At 48.9% G+C, this 19996-nt stretch overlaps 1 protein-coding gene across 1 annotated transcript in view; it reads left to right on the forward strand.

The window, feature by feature from the left end:
• The first annotated feature begins 2035 nt into the window (after positions 1 to 2035).
• Positions 2036 to 19996, forward strand: part of LOC135920967 (homeobox protein Nkx-2.2-like) — a 151966-nt gene continuing 134005 nt past the window's right edge. Inside the window, exon 1 of the mRNA XM_065455255.1 lies at positions 2036 to 2284. Coding sequence (XP_065311327.1) covers positions 2154 to 2284 — 131 coding nt within the window. The 5' untranslated portion in view covers positions 2036 to 2153. The remainder of the gene's footprint in view (positions 2285 to 19996) is intronic.

Genomic DNA, 19996 nt, shown 5'->3' on the forward strand with positions numbered 1-19996 from the left:
GCCGCTGTACGCACCACGTGACGTGAAGAAAGACGAGCTCTCCCTTTCCGAGTCCGCGTCTCGCCGAGTTGGTGCAGTGCGGCGAATGCGGCGGCTCGCGTGAGTCAGCCAACAAGCCGACTATAGTCGGATACAACTTTAGAAAAAAGGGGGCGTTTACTCCTCCGAGGCGGGTGCACCAATGGGCGCGCATTCTGGACCGACGTCATGCGCCGGACGGCCGGTGACCTCGCCGCTTCGGTCGTATGGGCGGGGCCTCCCCTTTTTTCTAAAATTGTATCCGACTATAGTAGAGAACCAGAGGAATGCTTAGAACGACAGAAAGTTGAGCTAGTTGGTTAGGATTCATTATGCGAAATAGGAGTGAGGCGTGCAGACAGGATACAAGAGTAGAGAAGTGGCCAATACGAACGCATGTGTTGTCCACTTCGCTACTCTTGTTGTCTGTCTGCACGCCTCACTTCTATTTTGCATAATGAACAGAGGAATGCATAGCTTTTTAAGAGAGAGAGTAGAGAGGGGGGGAGAGAGAGAATGATATAATAATATATATATAGGAAGGCAGGGATGTTAACCAGTCAATAGTCTGGTTGGCTACCCTACGCTGGGGGAAGGGAGAAGGGGAAGCGAGAGAAGGGAGAGAGAAGGTGTGGATACGTGTACGGACAGAGCTTGAGTTAAAGACGCTCGCGCAAACCAGAAGTTTTGAGAAAGCACAAGAGTGCCTTCACTGCCTTCTGAGCCGACGATCGGTCGGGACGGTGCTCTAGTAACGTCTGTTCACTCAGAAGACGATCATCTAGTTTCCTCAATGTGTTGGACAAAGATTGTCTGTGTGCTTGAAATTGAGGACAATGGTACAATAAGAGGTAATGCTAAAAAAAACAGTGGATGTGCGGTAGACATACAGCCGCCCAATACAATAAATGCGCATGCGCTCCTTTGTTTGGTATAAGCGAGGTACCCGATGAACAGGGGAAAAAAAAAGAATATAGGCACACTGTATTGAATTCGCCAAAAATAAGTGCTTCCGCACGTCTGCACTTAGGTTATCAAAAGAAGAGGTGTTATTTTTGGATAAACACCCGCATGTCTAGTGTCACCTGCAGTGTGCTCATGACCGTCCAACCAGATGGCTTACTTCGCTTTTTTTTTGGAGGTGAACGCAAATGGCTGGTGATTCTGTAAAAAAATGTTTTATTGGCGGTTATCGCTAGTCACGTCGTGTACGTTTTTTTCTAAGTTTAATGTTTTTCATGCCTATTTTCATGCCGCGTTTTTAATGTACATGCAAAGGATCCCAATTGTCCGCCTCTAATACACCTGTAATACTCTTGCACCCGTTTTTTACCCTAATCGTGCGATGTAAGTACAAACAATTTTTTGTGTGTTTTAGTAGGTCACTCCAGCAGCACGACGTTTATGTTTGTAATTACGTGTAGCTTGGTGTGTAGTTAGGTCTCCGACACAATGCTCACGATAGGCCCGTTCTTTTTTTCTTCTTCAGAATGATGACTCCATCCCGTCGCTATCAACGCATAATTCACATTTCGTGACGTTCATCAAGTTTCAAGGAAACGAAATCGAAATTGAAAAATAATCAACCTACACGCTGTGAACCTCTCCTCAACCAGTCGTTGTGGTGTGAACCTCTCCTCTTCTCCTTTGTGTTTTTGACTGGTTTTTTCGTTCAAGTATGTACAAACTGGCCCAGATTTCAGCCCTTCGACGAACGGGAAGCCACGGCGAAAGGATTAGCCTCGCAGACTGGGCTTGCCTTCCACTCTTCATTCAAGGACACACGACGGGCTCACGTTACCGACCGGCCGACAGTCGAGTCGTATGGCACTCGCAGGGCAGACACTGCACGGAGTCGCTGAGACGGTGCCCACAGGTGCTCGAGGGGGTTGGGGGGGGGTGCAGGGGGGGGGCGAGGGGGAGGGGGAGGGGGGGCGTCACGGAGAACCAACCGATGGCGCGGGCGCGCGCGCGAATCGCGCTGCAATGCGAGAACAAAGATGCGATGAATCGGCGCTCTCGAGCGAAGGTCCCCCGCCCCACCACACGGCGGGGCGGCGGGTGTGCCTCTTGACGCTCCGCGGTGTCGAGATCGCGTCCGCGCTTCGATCTCGATCCGGGACCTCTCTCCCACGATGGCGACGCCTCGAGTTTGGGCCGCGATGCCTTCGTCGCCGCAGACGCTGCAGGATTGGAGCACCGTGGCCGCCTTCCTGCGCCTCTGGAGCTTCCACTACGGCAGGGCACTGCAAGATCGAATCGAGAGGTACAGTGGACGCTCTCGCATTTTCCCGCTTACGAACAGGGTCCCCCGGAAGACTTCCGGTTAAGCCCTACGCAAGGCAGCGTTACGATAGCCTATGAATTTACAGGACCCTCCAGCTGGCACCAGTTTTGTTGGGGAGTTGGAGCGTTTGACAAGTGAATTGCATTGTTAAGTGCAACAACAACAGAAGAGAAAGCCCATACACGAGTTCGGTGCATGGTCTCTATACCTGAAAACATCAAGAATATGTGCCTACAGTATACTATGCTACAAAACACTTATTTTTTTTTCTTGGCTAACTGGACTGCCAAAAATGGCTGACCGGAAGTTCTCTGGCATCATGAACGCGCTGCTGCCCCATCGCGGATGCAAAAGGTCTGTATAACCAAGTCACCGGGACAGGAAGTGTACTTCGCTCGAGAGCGGTATTTCTTTAAAAGCCGAGTGTCTCTAAAAATAGCCGCAAAATTAAATAACATACTAGGGTCCGACGTGCCAAACACCACTATATGATTTCGATGTGATCCGTAGTCGGGGTCTCCGGATTAACGTTGGGCCCACGGGGGGGGGGGGGGGGGGGGTCCTTTAACCAGCACCCAATGCACGGCACATGGACCGTTTTGCACTTCGGCCCCGTCGAAACGCCGGGATTTGGTTTCGCGCTCGCAGGATTAACAGGGCAACGTCAAAGCCGCTGAACCCCACCACGACGGGTATTATATAGCCGCAGTTATAGATGGGGCGGGATATACGATGCACTAATCCACAGTAATAGACGCGTCGGCTTCGCCATCGCTAGTCCTCAACGCGTCTCGAGCAACGAGCGAGCAGAGTTGTAGTAGAAGTTCGTAGAAGTAGTAGAAGTACAAGTAGAAGCATTGCAGAAATTCATTCTGAGTAGATGCGCCTTCCAAACTCTCCGTCTGCAATTCGTAAATTGCAATATGCGCCGCAAATTAATTAAGGAGATAATTAGTGAGTCTTTATTAATTAGTTGAATATATGTTTTGGCTTCTCGTGCAAGTATTGTTGGCCTCTCCGAAAAATCCAGCTCAGGGACTGGCATTATGTTGCCTGCAAGAGGCGATTCCTGAAAATTCCCGAAAACTAAAGAAAAAAAATGGCTGTGGCTTAGCTAAGGTGAAGCCCAGGATGCGAAGCATACTAGCCTTTATTTTAACGCGGCAGCGTTAAGGAGCTCGTGTCGCAGAAAAGCCGGTGTCGTCGGCGTCGGCTCAGGCGTGCGGCGCTTGCTCAGGCGCACATTTCGTTGTCGCGCCGAACGCTGCGTTGCTCGACGCTCACCGCGTCCAATGCGGGGCGCGTAGTCGCTGTGCCGTAGGCCATCGTCTTACACCCCTTGGCGGGTCGACGGCAACGCTTTCGCGTTCCACTCTTGAAGGCGAAGCTTAAGCGTCCGCTTTGCAGCTATTATGACGTCATATGATAGCTACGCGGCCGTGCGCGGCGCAGCAAGGAAGAGCGTGGTTGTGCGGCTAGTATGCTTCGCATAAAACTTTATTAAGAAATGGAGTGGGTGAAAAGGGGTCAAAGAGAACGCGCCCTGCTCACGGCCGTGGCATGGCCGCCACATCCGCCACTCCGCTCGCAGCATCGCCTTCACTAAAGTAAAAAAAAAAATTATGGGGTTTTACGTGCCAAACCACCTTCTGATTATGAGGCACGCCGTAGTGGAGGTCTCCGGAAATTTCAACCACCTGGGGTTCTTTAATGTGCGCCTAAATCTACGCACACGGGTGTTTTCGCGACCAATTGAATGTACGTTCTAACTATACGTCTAACTACATCGGAATTGACAAAAAATAAAGCGACCTCTTGTGGTACATGAATGAACGAATTTTGGAGTTTTACGTGCCAAAACCACGAATTCGTTATGATGCACGCCGTATTTGAGGACTACGTATTAATTTCGACCACCAGGGTCGTGCCCGAAATGCATGGGGCGTGCGTGTTTTTTTTTTTTGCATTTCGCACCCATCGAAATGCGAGCACCGGGGCCGGGACTTGCTCCCGCGACCTAGCGCTTACCAGCGCTATACCACAGCCCCTATAAGCCACTGCGGCGGATTCTCGTGGGCCAAGCGACGCCTTGTGAAGCAACGGCTTGCACAATATGGCTGTCGCTTGCGCAGAAATGGCTCGAGACTGAGCACTAAGAGTAGCGCGGGCATACACTGGACAATGGAGGTCCCTCGCCAGTCTTCGACTATTGGCCTCGAGCTCCACCACTGGAAAAGCTGGCGCCACCGTCGGCGTGACGTGCTAGGAGGGATCACGTGGACATAGCGGCCGCGTCGGCTGCTTCGGGCGCGCCGAAGCGAACTGAAAACGAGTTTAAATTCCCTCGTACGCTGCGGTTTTCATTTAGTGGCGAAATTTTCCCGCTTCGAGTGTCTCCTTTACAACGTTTGAAAGCACTACAATAGGTAGTGGCTGCCTTTGAAGGCGCGCGACATGGTAGGCTACTGCTCGGTGCCGCAGGGCCAGACGCACGTCACGGAGGCCGGTGTCAGCCTTATTCACACGTAGCCGCAGGACAAGATGCTGTGTGAAGCTTGGCTCGCGAAACATAAAACCGTCAAACAGTCATCGGCTACAACTCGGGTATGCAGCAAGCACAGACGCGGGGAAGATTTCTGCTACGGCGCCCGGTCTGCGATGTTCTGAAAACGCGCACTGAGACGCACGCCCGAGTCCGCTGCCCGACTAATGTCATGACGGTTTGGTCTATCAACTTGTCGATACTATAGATACTGGCAAGTTCAGTGGAGTAGAAAGGCAGCGGTAAGAAGCACATTTGAAGAAAGCATGGCATATGGTCATGTTTGTGTTATGAATTAATGCACTGGATTACAAAAAAGGAGCAGCGAGAAATTGCACGCTGAGAACGCCGATAAACATCCAGTGCGACGCAACTCGAGAAATAGTATCGAATGGACAAAGAATTTTGAAGAAAAAAAAAGATTGAATCGTCGCGACGGCACATCACAGTCCCCGTAGGCGTTGAAGTCTCTACAATGAAATTATTTTTGAACAGCTCTGATAGCGCCTACGCAACAATGGTTGCGTGTATACTGTCAAATGCTCATATTCTGCGGCCTAAAGCTCATGGCACGGTGCGAAAACGCACGCGCGGAGAAAGCGAAACAGTGCGCGGACAAGCATGCAGACGCGCAGTCGGTCGCTGCGAATCGGCGCGATCGCTGCATTGAGGCTTCATTCTATTACGCTCCATTTAGTTATACAAACACTATAAGAACATATTTCACATAGTTTGCACTCAGCGTTCACCTACCTTTCACCCAAGAAGCCGGTTCGGCAGACTCCATCGCGGCGACCGCGCGCAGTGGCGTTCACTGTACGTATTCGGTAAAGAGATAGCGACTGTAAACGATTGTGTGCTTTGAGTTTGCCCAAGATTATTATTTAGACAGTAAGAAACTTCTCTCGTTTCGAAAGTGCTTACAGAAATGTCCGGGAAAGCTCGCGCGTGGTGTTTTCAGTGAGCGCTGACAGCAAAAGCTATGAGGAGCGCGCCACGTGATCCCTCATACTACGCCAGCCAGGCGCTTCCGATAGAGGGCGACTCCGTAACTCCTAGCCGCCAATAGGGAACCCAAGCTCAAGTTTGGGCGCGCGACGACAGCGCGCACTGCTGCCCCAGCGAGCGAGCAGTGCAAAACTGGGGATAGATGGCGCCCGCGCCGCCAGGCGCAACCAGTTTGCAGACGGCCACTGCACGTGCGCACCTGCGCTATTCAGTCGAGCCGGGGCACTGTCGCGTCGCGCCGCCAGCTGGGAACGTTGTCAAAAGGCTTCTTGCGCGAAGTTGAGTTTCCGCAATGGCAAAAGCGGCCCCGCCAAAGCGAAAGCGCGTCCGAAGTACTGCTGTGTCGTGGGCTGGTTTGTCGTAACGAGCCCCTAATTCTCGTACCTTGAGTACTGGCACAGTTACTTCACTGAAGCAGTGCATTCTACAGCATGAATGTTTTTCTAATTCATTTGGGAAAAGGTCCGAGACGTCTTGTTCTAGGCGTCTCTTTGGCTTTCCGCTTGGCTTGCCCCATTTCTGCGGCTGGCTGATGCATGAATTTACTTCTTTATTGTTGACGTAAATGCACACCGCTGTTGCGTGCTTGCACTAAGTCGTAATGGCAGCTTTGCAGGTGCATATCCTTCTCGAAAGCAAGAATTCCTCTTTTCATGGCACGACCACTGCAGCTATGAAAGAATGAAAATAAGGGTGAGACAGAGAAGCCATTTGTCACTACTTTTCAAATGCAGCTGCCTTCCAAACTCGCCTCTACAAATAATCAGCAACATGGCATGGTGCGCATTTCCAAAGCTAACTCCAAGTTTGCACCTCCGCCACAATACTCCAGGCTGCCCTATAAAGCGAAAATAAAGGCAACATAATATGCTTACGTTCACTAATATAAACATTCAGCACAGTGTTTCGAGTGTGCGTTCACTAGCGCGCTAATTACGCGAGCGCATCGCGCGCCTTTAATTCTGCGTCACTCACACGGAACCGCGTTCGCGCAGCAGGTTTTATGCGCCTCTAAAGCCGATACTTTCACAAAACTCGCGTGCAGGCATGACGCGACCGCCGAAATCAACGAGGTGAGCAGATCAACTAGCTTCGCAGTGCATAAATTTCAGCTGCCTCGCCACCAAGTCAGTGGGTGATCCTCCAACGGGCGAAGCACAAGTGTTGTATCTTCCCAGGCTTTTCAGTGGGATGCCATGGCCGTACAATTATTTTCTTTTTCGCACGCCGCAAACGTTCGACCCCGACAGTAGACGACAACAACTGTAAGGCTGCCATGTCAAAACAGCTAAAGCATACGCTTCATATTCGACAACGAAAAACATCGAGAGTGCGCGGCTTCATTTCGCAGTGTGTATAGACAATCAGTATTTTTATCAAATGACAGAATGACCTTCACCTCGAGGTACACGTCGTACACGATGTTGTCACTCAATTGGGAAATACATTTTGCATTGAGCTATGCCTCGTTGCCGTTGAATGTCTGCTCCACAGAGTTTACGTGACTGAGGAGCTTTTCTCCTTTTAACAAGTTGGCTTTCCTAAAATAGCTGGCCAATCTTTTTGAAGCCGCACTGAAGGCGATACATTGTGACGCGCCGCACGTGAAAAGCGAGGAGAGGGCCCTGCACGCGCACAAAAAGCGAGCGGCTGCAGCGCAGCGCAGCAGAAATGCGCAGTGGATATTCCCAGTTTAGACTTTTTCTGCCACAGATGGCGTTACCCGTCAGGAGCAGTGGCGCCGCTCGCTGTGCTTGGGTAGCCTATGGGACCTCCTAGAGTGACTTTTTCTGTAGAAAATTTTAATCGCATCAATAAACCGAAACTGAAACTGAACTGAAGTAACGCGATATAATAAACCTTCAGGTCCAACAAGAAATATTGCACATAGATACATACTTAGGATATTCGCGTATGCATTCCTTAAAAGAAGCTCGACAAAATTTGACGGAAGTCCAAATGCTGTCAGTACACTGAATATGAAGCTATTCCCCAGGCAGTCGAATGCCTTTCTTTGGTTTAGTGAAACTGAGAGAGACCCCGTAATTATGTTACCAGTGAATGAACCTCCAGGGTGGCAGCAATTTCGAGGAATGATTTCCCCCAAATGTGAGAAGAAATACAGGACGTTTCAGATGCTTTTGCGCTTCAACGTATTAAATATCATTTTGTTAAAAGGAAAGTAAGCGGAAATACAGGGCATACTTACGGCGAGTTTGATGGAGCATATCTCCAAATTGGTGCCATCGTAGAAATTCGTTCTAAATGGATACGCCTTCCAAGCTCACCGGCTACAATTCGTAAAGTGCAACATGCGCCGAAAAGTACTTGATTGAGAAGTATATTCGCGATTTTTTGTTAATTACTTGAATGCATGTTTCGGCTTCTCGTGCAAGTAATAATCGCCTCTCTGAAAAATCCAGCACAGGGACTGGAATTATGTTGCCTGAAACAGGCGATTCCTGAAAATTCCCGAAAACAAAAGAAAAAAAGCTACAGAGTCGTTTCACTTCGTGAACGCCGGTTACGTGTAAGCGTACGGACACCGCGAACGTGTAATGCGAGCATCACGGCGTACAAGCACAAACGGAAAGGGCGCAAACGTGGTCGTAGACGGTACACTGATCTCGACGCTGCGATGCCTCGTGTACCACAGGGAAAGCGCATATTGTCACACATGCAAAAAAGAAGAGACGGCCGCGAACAAGTACAGGGGCGAAATGCGAAAACACCCGTGTACTTAGATTTAGGTGCACGTTAAAGAAACCCAGCTGGTCCGCATTTCCGGAATCGCTCACTGCTACGTGCCTCATAATCATGTCGTGGCTTTGGCACGTGACACACCACAATTAACATGCACAGTGAGCACCATGGCATCGAGGCACAAACGAAAAGGGCGCGAACGCGTTTGCTACGTTGATCTCGAGAGTGCACCACCTGGTGTGCCACCGGGAAAGTGCATATTATCGCGATAGCGTTGAGAGCCCAGTGTCGCCGAAAATCCGTAGTACGGTAGCTAGTTGGGCGGGTCGATGCATCTGCATTATTATTACTTACAGCAAGCACTCTCTTCATTGACCGTGTTTTTAGTGGGCGCTTTAAGTAATAATACTGCCGATAATCCGGCGTCGGACCTCGTTTCGGCAAAAATATTTTCCAACCACCTTACCCAGGCCCTCCATGTGACGCAAGGAAGCTACTGAAATAATTGAATTTATCAAGCTAGAATACGTGGAAGAATCATAAAGTACGACTTACAACCTACAGATAGATACGAGAAAACGTAATTCTGTTACGAGAAAACTCGAAAGAAATCCTTTTTCCAGCGTTTCTCCAATTCATAGACCGGCCACGGCGTCCGCCATTTGCGCGCGCTGGCGTGTGAGTATCTTGGAGGCCACGGAGCAGCGCATCCCGTTCCTTGCAATACCTCCAGATGGCGCTCGCCTCCACCACATCGCGGCCTGCGCAAGAGGCCGCGTTTCTACCAGAAAGTCCGCATTCGAGCATAGCGTTCGCGGCCAGCGTTTCCCGGTAAACGTTACGGTTACATATGCCCCATTTGCTGGGAAGCCTGAGAAGCAGCCAGGGGTCTTTGAGTGCAATCGCGTTTCACTCTTAAAGGCGAAGCTTAAGCGTCCTCCATCTTTTTGCTACACATGCAATGAAGAGACGCCCCGAACATGAACAGAGAGAACCGCGGCGATTCTCTTCTCCAACTCCATGTGCCTTCCTCTTCCGGCGCTAGCTTTCCTCGGGGTGACACGCACAATCATCTCGGCGATTTCACAGGTGGAGAATCCATGCTTGCGCGCATAAAACAGCAGCCACACCCGCAGCTTCCCGGCAGTGTGTCCTGGAAGTTGGTGAAGTCATAAGAATTCAGTACAAGCTCCAACCACGAAAACGCAATGCATCTGCTCTTCACCATTGAAAAAGAACCAAGTCAGCTGGAATCCCTCAAGGCTTAATGACTTTACTCCGGTAACGTAAATGATAGGGTAATTGCTACATAATAGCTCATTGTGCCAAGCTAAAATTTAGCCTTGTGCTGAGCGCTGATATCACGGTCATCCATAAAATTTGCGGAGACGTTCAGAATTCGATCGAAAACCGGTGCCATAAGGACAGGTCTGCAACCTAACACGAGTGCCTAAAGAAAGGTCTACCAGTACCAAGAAAATAGCTATTTTAAACACATATAACCGCACTTTGCTGCAAGGGTAGCTCTCCCGCCGTCACCAACAGTACCCGTAGTAAGCTCACTTATTTTGTCATGTCTGGCTAAAGAAGTCGCAATACGTAGCGCAGCAATTTTTACGTCTGCCGAAATCCAGCGGAAGATGGAGCTTGCAGTGCATAGTTACATTTGGTAGGCTGTTGTGCACTAAAAGTACATGTGATCTACTTGATGATGAGTACCCAGGTAAGCCGCTGCTCCTTTATTGGCTGGGCCATTACCATCGAACGCTTATGCCGCAGAGTACAGGCAACTTGCTTCCGACAGCGGTAACGCCGGCACCGCAGTATGCGGTGGCTGCGCGTTTGCAAAACCAGCTTGTACAACTAAGAATTACATAGTGGCGTGGGACACCAGTTTCCAAGCTTTCTGAAATGTTGTGTGAGACAGCTGTACCTCCACGGACAGCTACTACACGAACATGGACAGCCATGCTTTCACCTGATTTGTCCTCTCAACTGACGGATATTCATTGGCAATATCAGTGGGGCATTCTACCTACAAGAGACATGCTTGAACGATGGCATATGGTAGTGAATGATAAATGCATCCATTGAGCACAAACAGAGACCAACGCGCATATAATAAAGAGTACGTTGTAGCCCGCACCTTCTGGAAGCTAGTTGTAAGAATGGTTGGAATATCCATCGTGCGGCCACCACACCGCCGAGATCAGTTTGCGAGTCTCGTCTGTTACAGCGCTAGCTACCTTCTGTGGTGCTTCCGCAACATCGCAGAACGATCTCGGCAGTCAAATAGAGCAATGTACCCCAGAATGCGGAAACTACGGGTGCTAGTATGGGGTCATCTTGAAGAACCGTTGTTCACCGAGTTTCTTCGCCGCTGGTCTACGCGGTACATAACCATCTCCTGAGACAAAGTCTTTCTACAGCCAGAATAATGCTCAATTCTGTTTGCCTGAGTTGACAGTTTGTATTTGCGTGTGCCCCGAGTGTCTTTCATAAATTCGAGGCTGACAATAATGCTTTTGCGTGGACCCTGTAATGATGTTTTGTTGTTGTTGTTGTTGTGAGTGGCAAAGCAAGTGTCAAGCAGGCACCATTTATTATTTCATTTGCTAATCTGTTTTGTTTACATCAAGTACGATGTATTACATGTGCTGTGCCTTATATTGTAGTTTACGTTCATACCACAGTTGTAAGTGTGCCTGCGGGTGAATAAATTTCCTTGTGAACTGTTTGACATCACGCGTAAAAGCAGACCTAACCGCTAGACGCCATGCGTACAGGCGAACCTAATTGGTTATCCCGTGTCCCGTCCATTGCACGCACGGTCAAGATCCCCTGGTGGTCAAAATTAATCCGGGGTCCCCACTATAGCGTGCCTCATAATAAAATTGTGGTCGTTGGCAAGTAAAGCCCCACAATCCAAATTACTACGCGTGCTCACGAGAGACGTCATTTACATAAATTCGAACACGCCACGACGTTTTAAGGCCAATGCCTTAGATCTCTATATTTCAGTCCCCGTTGTGAGGTACAGAAAATATCACGTCACCCAAAGCACACCAGAAGCGAACCAAAGCATGCCCAGCCGTGTATAAGAAATTATTAATGAATACCAAAGTTAATGAATAATTAGTGATATGACTAATATGCATCAAGAAGGATTAGGGTGGATTAGCGTGTATTAAGGTGGACTAAGCTGTATAGGTGGCTTAATTCCACTCGACCTTTAGGCGTAGGTAGAAATCCTTTTGATGAACTGTTTCCGACTTCACTCTAAGCGCTTACATCGTCGATACTATTGCTACAAAACCACAATATATGTTCAAAGTATCGTAAATGGTTAAGTCAAAATGGATCGCCGCCGTTATTTCTCATTGAAACGTTTTTGGCGCCTAAGGATACCTTTTTATTTAACGTGCATCCTTTATCCTAATTGCAATACGTTGCAGACCAGGGATTTATTTAGCTGCGGTTTGGACAGGTCCGTCGACGCATGCAGCTAACTTGCCAAGAGAGAGAGAGAGAAAGGCAAAGGAAAGACAGGGATGTTAACCAGAGATTATCTCCGGTTGGCAACCCTGTACTGGGGGAGGGTCAAGGGGATGCAATAGGTAGAAAGAAAGAAGGATAAACAAAGGGGAAAAAAACCTAAACACAAACACCCACGTACACACGAACTATTTCTGTGGGCACTGTCACGCAGCCACTGTTCCTAGTCTTACGCAGTGTCACCGTACAGCCCTACGTCACACAGTGTACAGTCACAATTTGTCAGGAAGTCCCGTGTCTTTCAAGTATCGCAGCAGCGCCTTCATAGCGGATCGCGCTGATGTTCACGTAGGCCAGGTTTCAAGGATCTTGTTTTCTGTTATTGGGCGCTTGTCCAGTTTGTCTAAGGTGGCTGAGAGGACTTCTCTTTGTGGGTTAAAACGAGAGCACTGACAAAGAATATGCTCGATCGTTTCGTTGCACCCGCAGAAGTCACACAGTGGGCTGTTGGCCATTCCGATAAGGAAAGAGTAGGCATTTGAAGATGCTACTCCAAGCCATAGACGGACTAGAAGGTAGCAGTTACGTCGTTGAAGCTCGCGTGGAATATGGAGCTGTAAATTATTGGTCCAGGGTACGAAGGCGTGCACTTGTGGAATGTGCACTTGTGTCGCAGAGATCAGAGCAGTCCACCATCGACTAGTTGACGAAGGACACGATATAATATATCAGTGGTTGCCTGGTCACTCATGGCAATGATCGAGCAGACGCAGCTGCCCGATCTGCCCATGACGGCGTCAACTGCGTTGCCATTCCTCTTTCGAGAGCCGACGCAGCGAAAAAACCTTTGCGCACTTGCGCGTGACCTGACATTAGCCCAATGGAATTCATCCGATTTCACTAACTTGCCAAGCATCCTCGACTTTGCATTCGGCTAGTGAGCAGCGGTTCCACGTACCGACGCCACCAAGATGTGGGACAGACGGATGCAGACGCTGGGAGCCGGTTTTACGTACGTACGTACGTGTGTGTGTGTGCGTGTGTGTGTGCGTGCGTGCGTGTGCGTGTGTGTGTGTGTGTGCGTGTGTGTGTTTGTGTGTTTGTGTGTGTGTGTGTTTGTGTGTGGGGGCTTCAATCTTACCCAGCGCAGCTTCCACAAATACAGTTGGTATAAATAATGTCCCTTCCAATGATCCAATAATTATCGCTAGCGCATTCAACGAATATTTTCAATCGGTATTCATAATTAATCACTTCAACTTACCTACCTTCAGTCATGCCTCGCATTATTCACTTGGTGATAATACCGTGTCTCTCGGAGGTGTTTTGAATTTAATCTTGTGCTTAGAAAATATAAAAATCCTGTGGCCCCTGATGGCATTAACAACGTTTTTCTTGTCAGATATTGTGCTTGGAGTAGTTGATATTTGGCTGTAATTTTTCAAAATTCTTTATTTACTTCGACAGTACATTTGGTTCGGAAATTGGCTAAAGTTCTTCCCTTGTATAAATCCCGCAACAAACATTCGCCAATAAACTATCGTCCGATTTCATTGACGTCTCGATCATGTAAACTTGAACATATAATCTTTAAGTATATTATGGAATTTCTTGAATATTATAGGATTTTGAGTGATGCCCAGCATGGTTTTCGCCGCAGGTTTAGTACAATTACTCAGCTCCTAGAATCCTCGCATGACATTTCACACGCTCTCGACACTGGAAATCAAATAGATGCCATTTTCATAGATTGTTCCAAGGCATTCGACACTATTACAGGCTAAAACCTTCTCCATAAGCTTCGCGCTATACTTAATAATTCTTCCTTAGTTGACTGGATCGCTGGCTTTTCACAAAACCATTCCCAGTATGTTTCGTGTAATTCCTCGAACTCGTCTGTAGTAAATGTGACGTCCGGAGTTCCCCAGGGTTCAGTGATGGGACCACTCTTGTTCTTATTTTATATCAATGATTTGCCGAATCATATGTCAGCGAAAATCCGCCTTTATGCTGACGACTGTGTGCTGTACAACGTAATTAACACGAATGCTGACCACCTTTCACTTGACGATTCTTTTACCCAATTTCGCAGGTGGTGTAACAAATGGCAAATGAATATAAACTTAGTAAGCGCACTTCTGTTTCTTTGTTTAACTATTCGTTTAATGGCTCCTCCTTTGAGCGGGTGTCTGAATACAAGTACCTTGGCCTCATCTTCACTCCTAACATGTCATGGTCTAGGCACATTGAATACACATGCAATAAAGCACTGATGAAAATAGTCTGTCTAATTCATACATTGCGGAAAGCTCCGCGTGAAACCCAATTGCTATCATATAAGTCGCTCATCCGACCCATTCTCGAGTATGGTTGCCACATCTGGAACCCTTATAAAGTATCTGACATTAACACCCTCGAGTCAGTTCAAAACAAAGCAATCCGTTTCATACACCGCCATTACGACTGGGACTTCTCACTCTCATCTCACCATGTTGCACTAGGTCTACAACCTGTCCAAGCGGCGCGATTGTGAATGCCTTAAATTGTTGCATCATCTCATTAAGACCCCACGCTACTCATTAAAGAACAACTTTCCGTCTCCTGATAAATTGAAACCTACTAGGAATAGCCATACATTTAACCTTGTACAATTTCAATCACGTACTAACGTATTTAAGTTTAGCTTCTTTCCTCGCACAATATAAAAATGGAACTTACCACCAGGTGAAATTTGGTCACTGCCTTTAGAGGAATTTTCGTATAAGCTAACTTGATTCATGCTGTGTTTACTATTACTCATTGTATCTTTTGTTTAGAACTTATCATGATTCCTATGGTGTCGAAGTTGATTTGTGCAGGATAATTTTTTTTTAATGCAGTGTACAAACTCACTCCTGTGATAGCCCAATCAGGCTGCAGTATGTGTAAATAAAAATAAAAAGATATCCACGAACTAGCCGTCATTCACGTACTGGTTGAACTGGTTGCTTGCAGCTCTCATTGACACTAGCGCCTTAGTTCCCTGTAGTAATCGTATCAAACTCTATGAAACGAAGCACATTGCTTATATATTGACACGCGTAATTGTTTCTCTTTTTTCCGGTGACTGCATTCTGCCCGCTAACAAATGTTAAAAGGTAATCGCTGTGCAGGATGCGCCTGTATGTTTAAGACCATTCTCGACTGTCGTCACCGATTCAGTCTGTTTTGTATGTTGTCGTCAAGCCTCGCGTAATCATAGTGGATACGCGAGGCAAATAGGGTTTCACATTCTCAAGGAAGCTCGACAACTCGATGGCCTCTGCAGCAATAACCAGCACAAGACCGACAACCCACGCTACGTAGAACACCAGCCCGGCGACCATATTTGGATTTGGGCCCGGATGCGGCCAACGAGGCCTTAGTGAAACACTATTTCGACGCTATTTGCGACCCTATAAGATCATCCGACGCATTGGCATTACTGGACTATGAAGTCGTGGCAGACGACATTACGCAGTCACAGCGGGTGTGAAGTTGTTCAAGCTGCGCGCCTTAAGCCGTTCTGCCATCTCTAACGAGCTCCACGAAGCTATTTCTTTGTTGCTTTGTTGTTTTGACCTTCTACGTCTGTTATTGTTTTAGAGCGCAGCTCTTAGGCTCCCGTTCCTGCGGCGAGCGCCGGCGGCGTCGGCGGCGTAGCCGAGCGAACGAGCACAGCGAAAGACGAAAGAGCGAACGCGGAGCGGGAGGTGAAAGACGCGAGCCGCGAACGGCGCAGACCAATGAGAGCGGCCCCTTCACTGACGTGCTCGCGGGAAACTGCTGTCGTGCGGACCCGCGCGACTGATCGATGCGTACTCGTATCTGGTCTCGTATCTGTTTCCTAGGTTTTTTTTTTTTTCGGGCTCGCAAAGCGTCTTGTCGAGGTAAGAGTGGCGTTTTGGCTATTGTACAAGAATAATTTACTGATAGAGATCAGCGTTCTCTTTAGTGTCCTTGTTTCACCGACTGACAAATTCTAAGCTGATAAGAGACTGACAAATGCTAATGCCCGGCGCATGATGCGTTTGCACGTAATCGAAACATCCTCGATCATTGTCGGACGGATTACATGACGGATTACAATGAAATCACGAAGGCCTACCGCTTGGCTCGCAGGACTCTTCCACCCCCGCACCCGAGACTGAGTCGAGCGGAGGTGGTGGTACTGAGACAGCTCCAGACCGGATCGCTACCGAGCCCGAAACTGATGAATCGCATGTACCCCTAGACATATCCGACAGATATGTGCAGAGTCTGCCGGAGGGAGACCGCAGACTACACGCACATCTTGTGGGACTGCATTAAATATCCAGAATACGCTAAATCAAGAACACTCCCACAGCGGCTCGAGGCAGCCACGAATAGCTACGACCGAGACGATCAGCTCTGGGCCGTCCAGCAGGTCCTCGAGGCGCTCGAAACGCACGGACCCAGCGAGCCGGCAACGGCGAGCGGAGACCCGCGCGAGTAACGGCGACTTCGAGGATGACGTAGGCCCTCGTCGGGGCGCGCGAGCGCCCAACTCCAGGCATAAATAAAGTTTCTCCAATCTAATCCAATCGATCGTTGTCGCCGACTGTGTGTGTACTGCCTATATGTTGACGCCGAACCTGGTGCAACCAGACTGCGCGCGCTACGCGAACAGTGGTGTACTACATTCTGGAAGATACGCGAGCAACAGCGATTGCGCTGGAATCTTCGACGAGTCATTTGTAAATAGCCGGAGTGCACTTGAGCCGCAGGTCAGATTTCGAGGGTCGCCGACTGTGCTCGCCGCTATCGTTGCGCTTCGAGTGGCGGTTGTTCTTTATATGTGCACAAGTTTGCCGAGTAGAGAGTTTTTTGGTGCTCACAGCTTTCGCTATGCATCGGGCTCCTCACTGTAATTACAACGCGACACTATCAAAAGTTGGATTCTGGAAATTTAAGTTCCAAATTAAGCCGCAATCTGATTATGAGGCGCGTGGTAGTGGGGGACTATGGATTAATTTTGTCATAATTTTGTAGTAGGTCATATATGCAGAATGTGCATCTAAGTTAGAATTCACTTAGCGTGGAGCATTTGTTGTTACATCCAACGAATCACGAACGACTGTGGTGTTTTCGCGGCGACGCGAGATGGCTGAGACACGATCTCCCTTGGATGGACTTCGTTGCTGCTCGCTCGAAGGTTCACCTTTCTCCGGAGCTGTCCTGTTCCGCGATGTTGAGCGCGCGCTCGGTGGAACAACTCCGAGGGAAAAAGAAGAGCCCTCGCTCCGCGTTCCTTTGAACGGTGGCTGCCCGTTCTCTTAGAAGCAAAACGCTGTGTTCTTTGCTCAGCGTGCGTGAGTGATACATCACCATGTTCGGGGCCAGCCTCCTACAGCTGAAGCAGAAGCTTACGCTACGTTTTCTGCTCTATTGCCGCAAGAGAAGGACGGCCATTCTACTCTCTCTCAGAAGGACAGAATGAAAAGCTCATTTCGCTCTCTCCTTGCTGACGGAGTGAACAGTGCATTTCACTCCACTCGACATTTTGCGAGAGTAAAACAACGCTTTGAAGAGTAAATCGGCCTCTTCAATCCTGCGATACCCTCCATAGTCTTTAGAGTGTAGGCGAGGCAAGTGGGAAGATTGTCTATATTGGCGGTGACTCTAGCCCCCGGAAATCATCGGTTTGCAGCCCTTCAAATAATTCAGTCTCTTCTATTAATGAAGCAATTTGAAAAATGATTGTGGTAGAACACTCTTCAGAAGGCACGTAACAAGTTCGAGCGTGTAACCAAAATTTGATATGCGGCCTTGTGACGGGCCCTTTAAAGGGATGCAATATAGAAGCGCTGGATCCGTCGAGGCTGATGAATTGCTAATTCAAAACAACATTTTTTGTTGACTCGCGCAAGGAGGTTGGCTACCGAAAATAAAATAAAAACCAAGTCTGCGCCTTCGCTTCCTCTTTCGTTTTCTTTCACTAAGTAGCGTGTCGGAGCACCATTGCCCACACGTAAGTGGGAAGTCGTGCATTTTAATTTACTCTTTCGTGTTTCGGTCGTTTTCGCACCGCTTAATTTCCCCGAAACTCGAAGTCGTCAGAGACGACGCCTTTTCTGTTACAGGTGTCTCATGATAAAGTTACTAGGAGACCAAAGTCAACAAAACAAAATATGCTTCTCTGTTACTTGGCGCGAGAAGTAAGGGAAACCCCGACTCTCCATATTTTGCCAGCCGAAGTGGGCCGCGTTGCAAAAGAGCGAGAGGAAAAAAGAAATGAAGGTGGGTCTCCTGAGGTATGCGTTATGCAGTCATACAGCTTCAGTATGGGAGAACGCGGGGAAGAAATGTCGATTGCGGAGGCTAGACGGGGGCAAGCGGAGAGAGTGTCGATGTTGGCGGTGAAGCTCGCCTCTGGAAATCATCGGTTCGCGGCACTGTGAGTGAAGAAACTTTTGTTGAATTCCAATGGCGGAGTCGGAGCAAGTTTTTCTACTCGTTTCGGAGCAAGTTTGTTCAAATGGCAGAGTGAGGGCGGGAGTAAGGTGTTCCTATGAGAGAGTCGGAGGGGATTCAGAGCGGAAGTCAGTCGGTGGAGCAGAAAAAGATGCGCCGCCAAAATGGCGGAGTGGACCGGAACTCTGCGTGACGTGTTTCCTTTACCACGTTTGTCTGCTAGGAGGCGCCACCGGTCATGACTCGCGAGGAAGCAAAAGCTGCTGCACGCTTGGCGAGATATCCATTCCGCACTTTTAAAAAAACGACAGGTGAACGGCGCTGAAGAGACAAGTGACCGGTGGGGCGGTACTGGGAGCAAACAGCGGAATGAAATGACAACACGCAAGGTATCCTGTGCGACTCGGTGATAGAACTTCCGCTGCCGCCTTGCTCCGGCGGCGCAGGTTGTGTTCCACTCGCAGATCTGGAGGCGTTGCTCTGCGCCAGTGTCGAGTGCTCGCTAGCGGAGTCCGTCGGCTGCTCCGACTCCGCCATTGAAATTCAACATTTGTTATGAATGCCTGCAGAATGGTTAGCCTTCCCCTGTTAGGGAGTCGTCACCGTGACGCGGCCATAACGTCATCGCGGCGTGTGGCGCCTCTACTTCGGCCGCGGCTGCACTACTCCCTTTGGTTGATCACGCCTGCCCCTCTTTTCGTGGCACTGAAGTATTTCAATATCGGTTGTTAATGAACCAATTCGAAAAAAAATTTCTTGCTGTAGGACGCTCCCTGGAGGCACGTAAGAACTTCTTCCAGCTTATAACCAAAATTTCCCTATGGTGGCCTGGTGAGGTACCCTTTAAGTTGATATCCCACCTTCGTATTAAATTAAATCAAATTATGCGGTCTTACGTGCCAAAATCACGATATGATTATGAGGCCCGCGGTAGTGGGGCAGTCCGGATTAATTTTCACGAGCTGGAGTTCTTTAACGGGCACTTAAATCTAAGTATACGGGTGTTTTTCGCATTTTGACCTCACCGAAATGCGGCCGGCGTAGAGGAGCAGGAGGAGGTGGAAAAAACTTTATTCCGGTCCTGCACAAGGTGTTGCTACCTGCCTGGCTAGTCCCATGTTGGGACCGGGAGGTCAAGCCTCCTAGCCCTATCACGGGTGTACTGGAGTGGCCGGAATTCGATCCCGCGACCTCGTGCTTAGCAGTGGAACACCATAGCCACTAAGCAACCACGGCGCGCCCACCTTCGTGCACTTTTGCGCCACTGTAAGGCGACAGGTAGCTGCGGTGCGCACAGTTTTCTAGGCTTTAGGGGACCGCGTGAAGGCGCCTCTTAACTACAGGGCACCAAAACACGTTCTAGTGCAACCATCCGCAAAAGCCCTTCATGACATTCAGTTGCATTTCAACAGGATCGTGGTCTACGCAATGAAACAAAAAGTTAGTAGAAATGCAACCAAACTTCTATGAGAACTTTTAAGGGACAGCAT

The sequence above is a fragment of the Dermacentor albipictus genome, chromosome 7 (genome assembly GCF_038994185.2).
Source record: "Dermacentor albipictus isolate Rhodes 1998 colony chromosome 7, USDA_Dalb.pri_finalv2, whole genome shotgun sequence".
In the NCBI taxonomy this organism is placed as follows: domain Eukaryota; kingdom Metazoa; phylum Arthropoda; class Arachnida; order Ixodida; family Ixodidae; genus Dermacentor; species Dermacentor albipictus.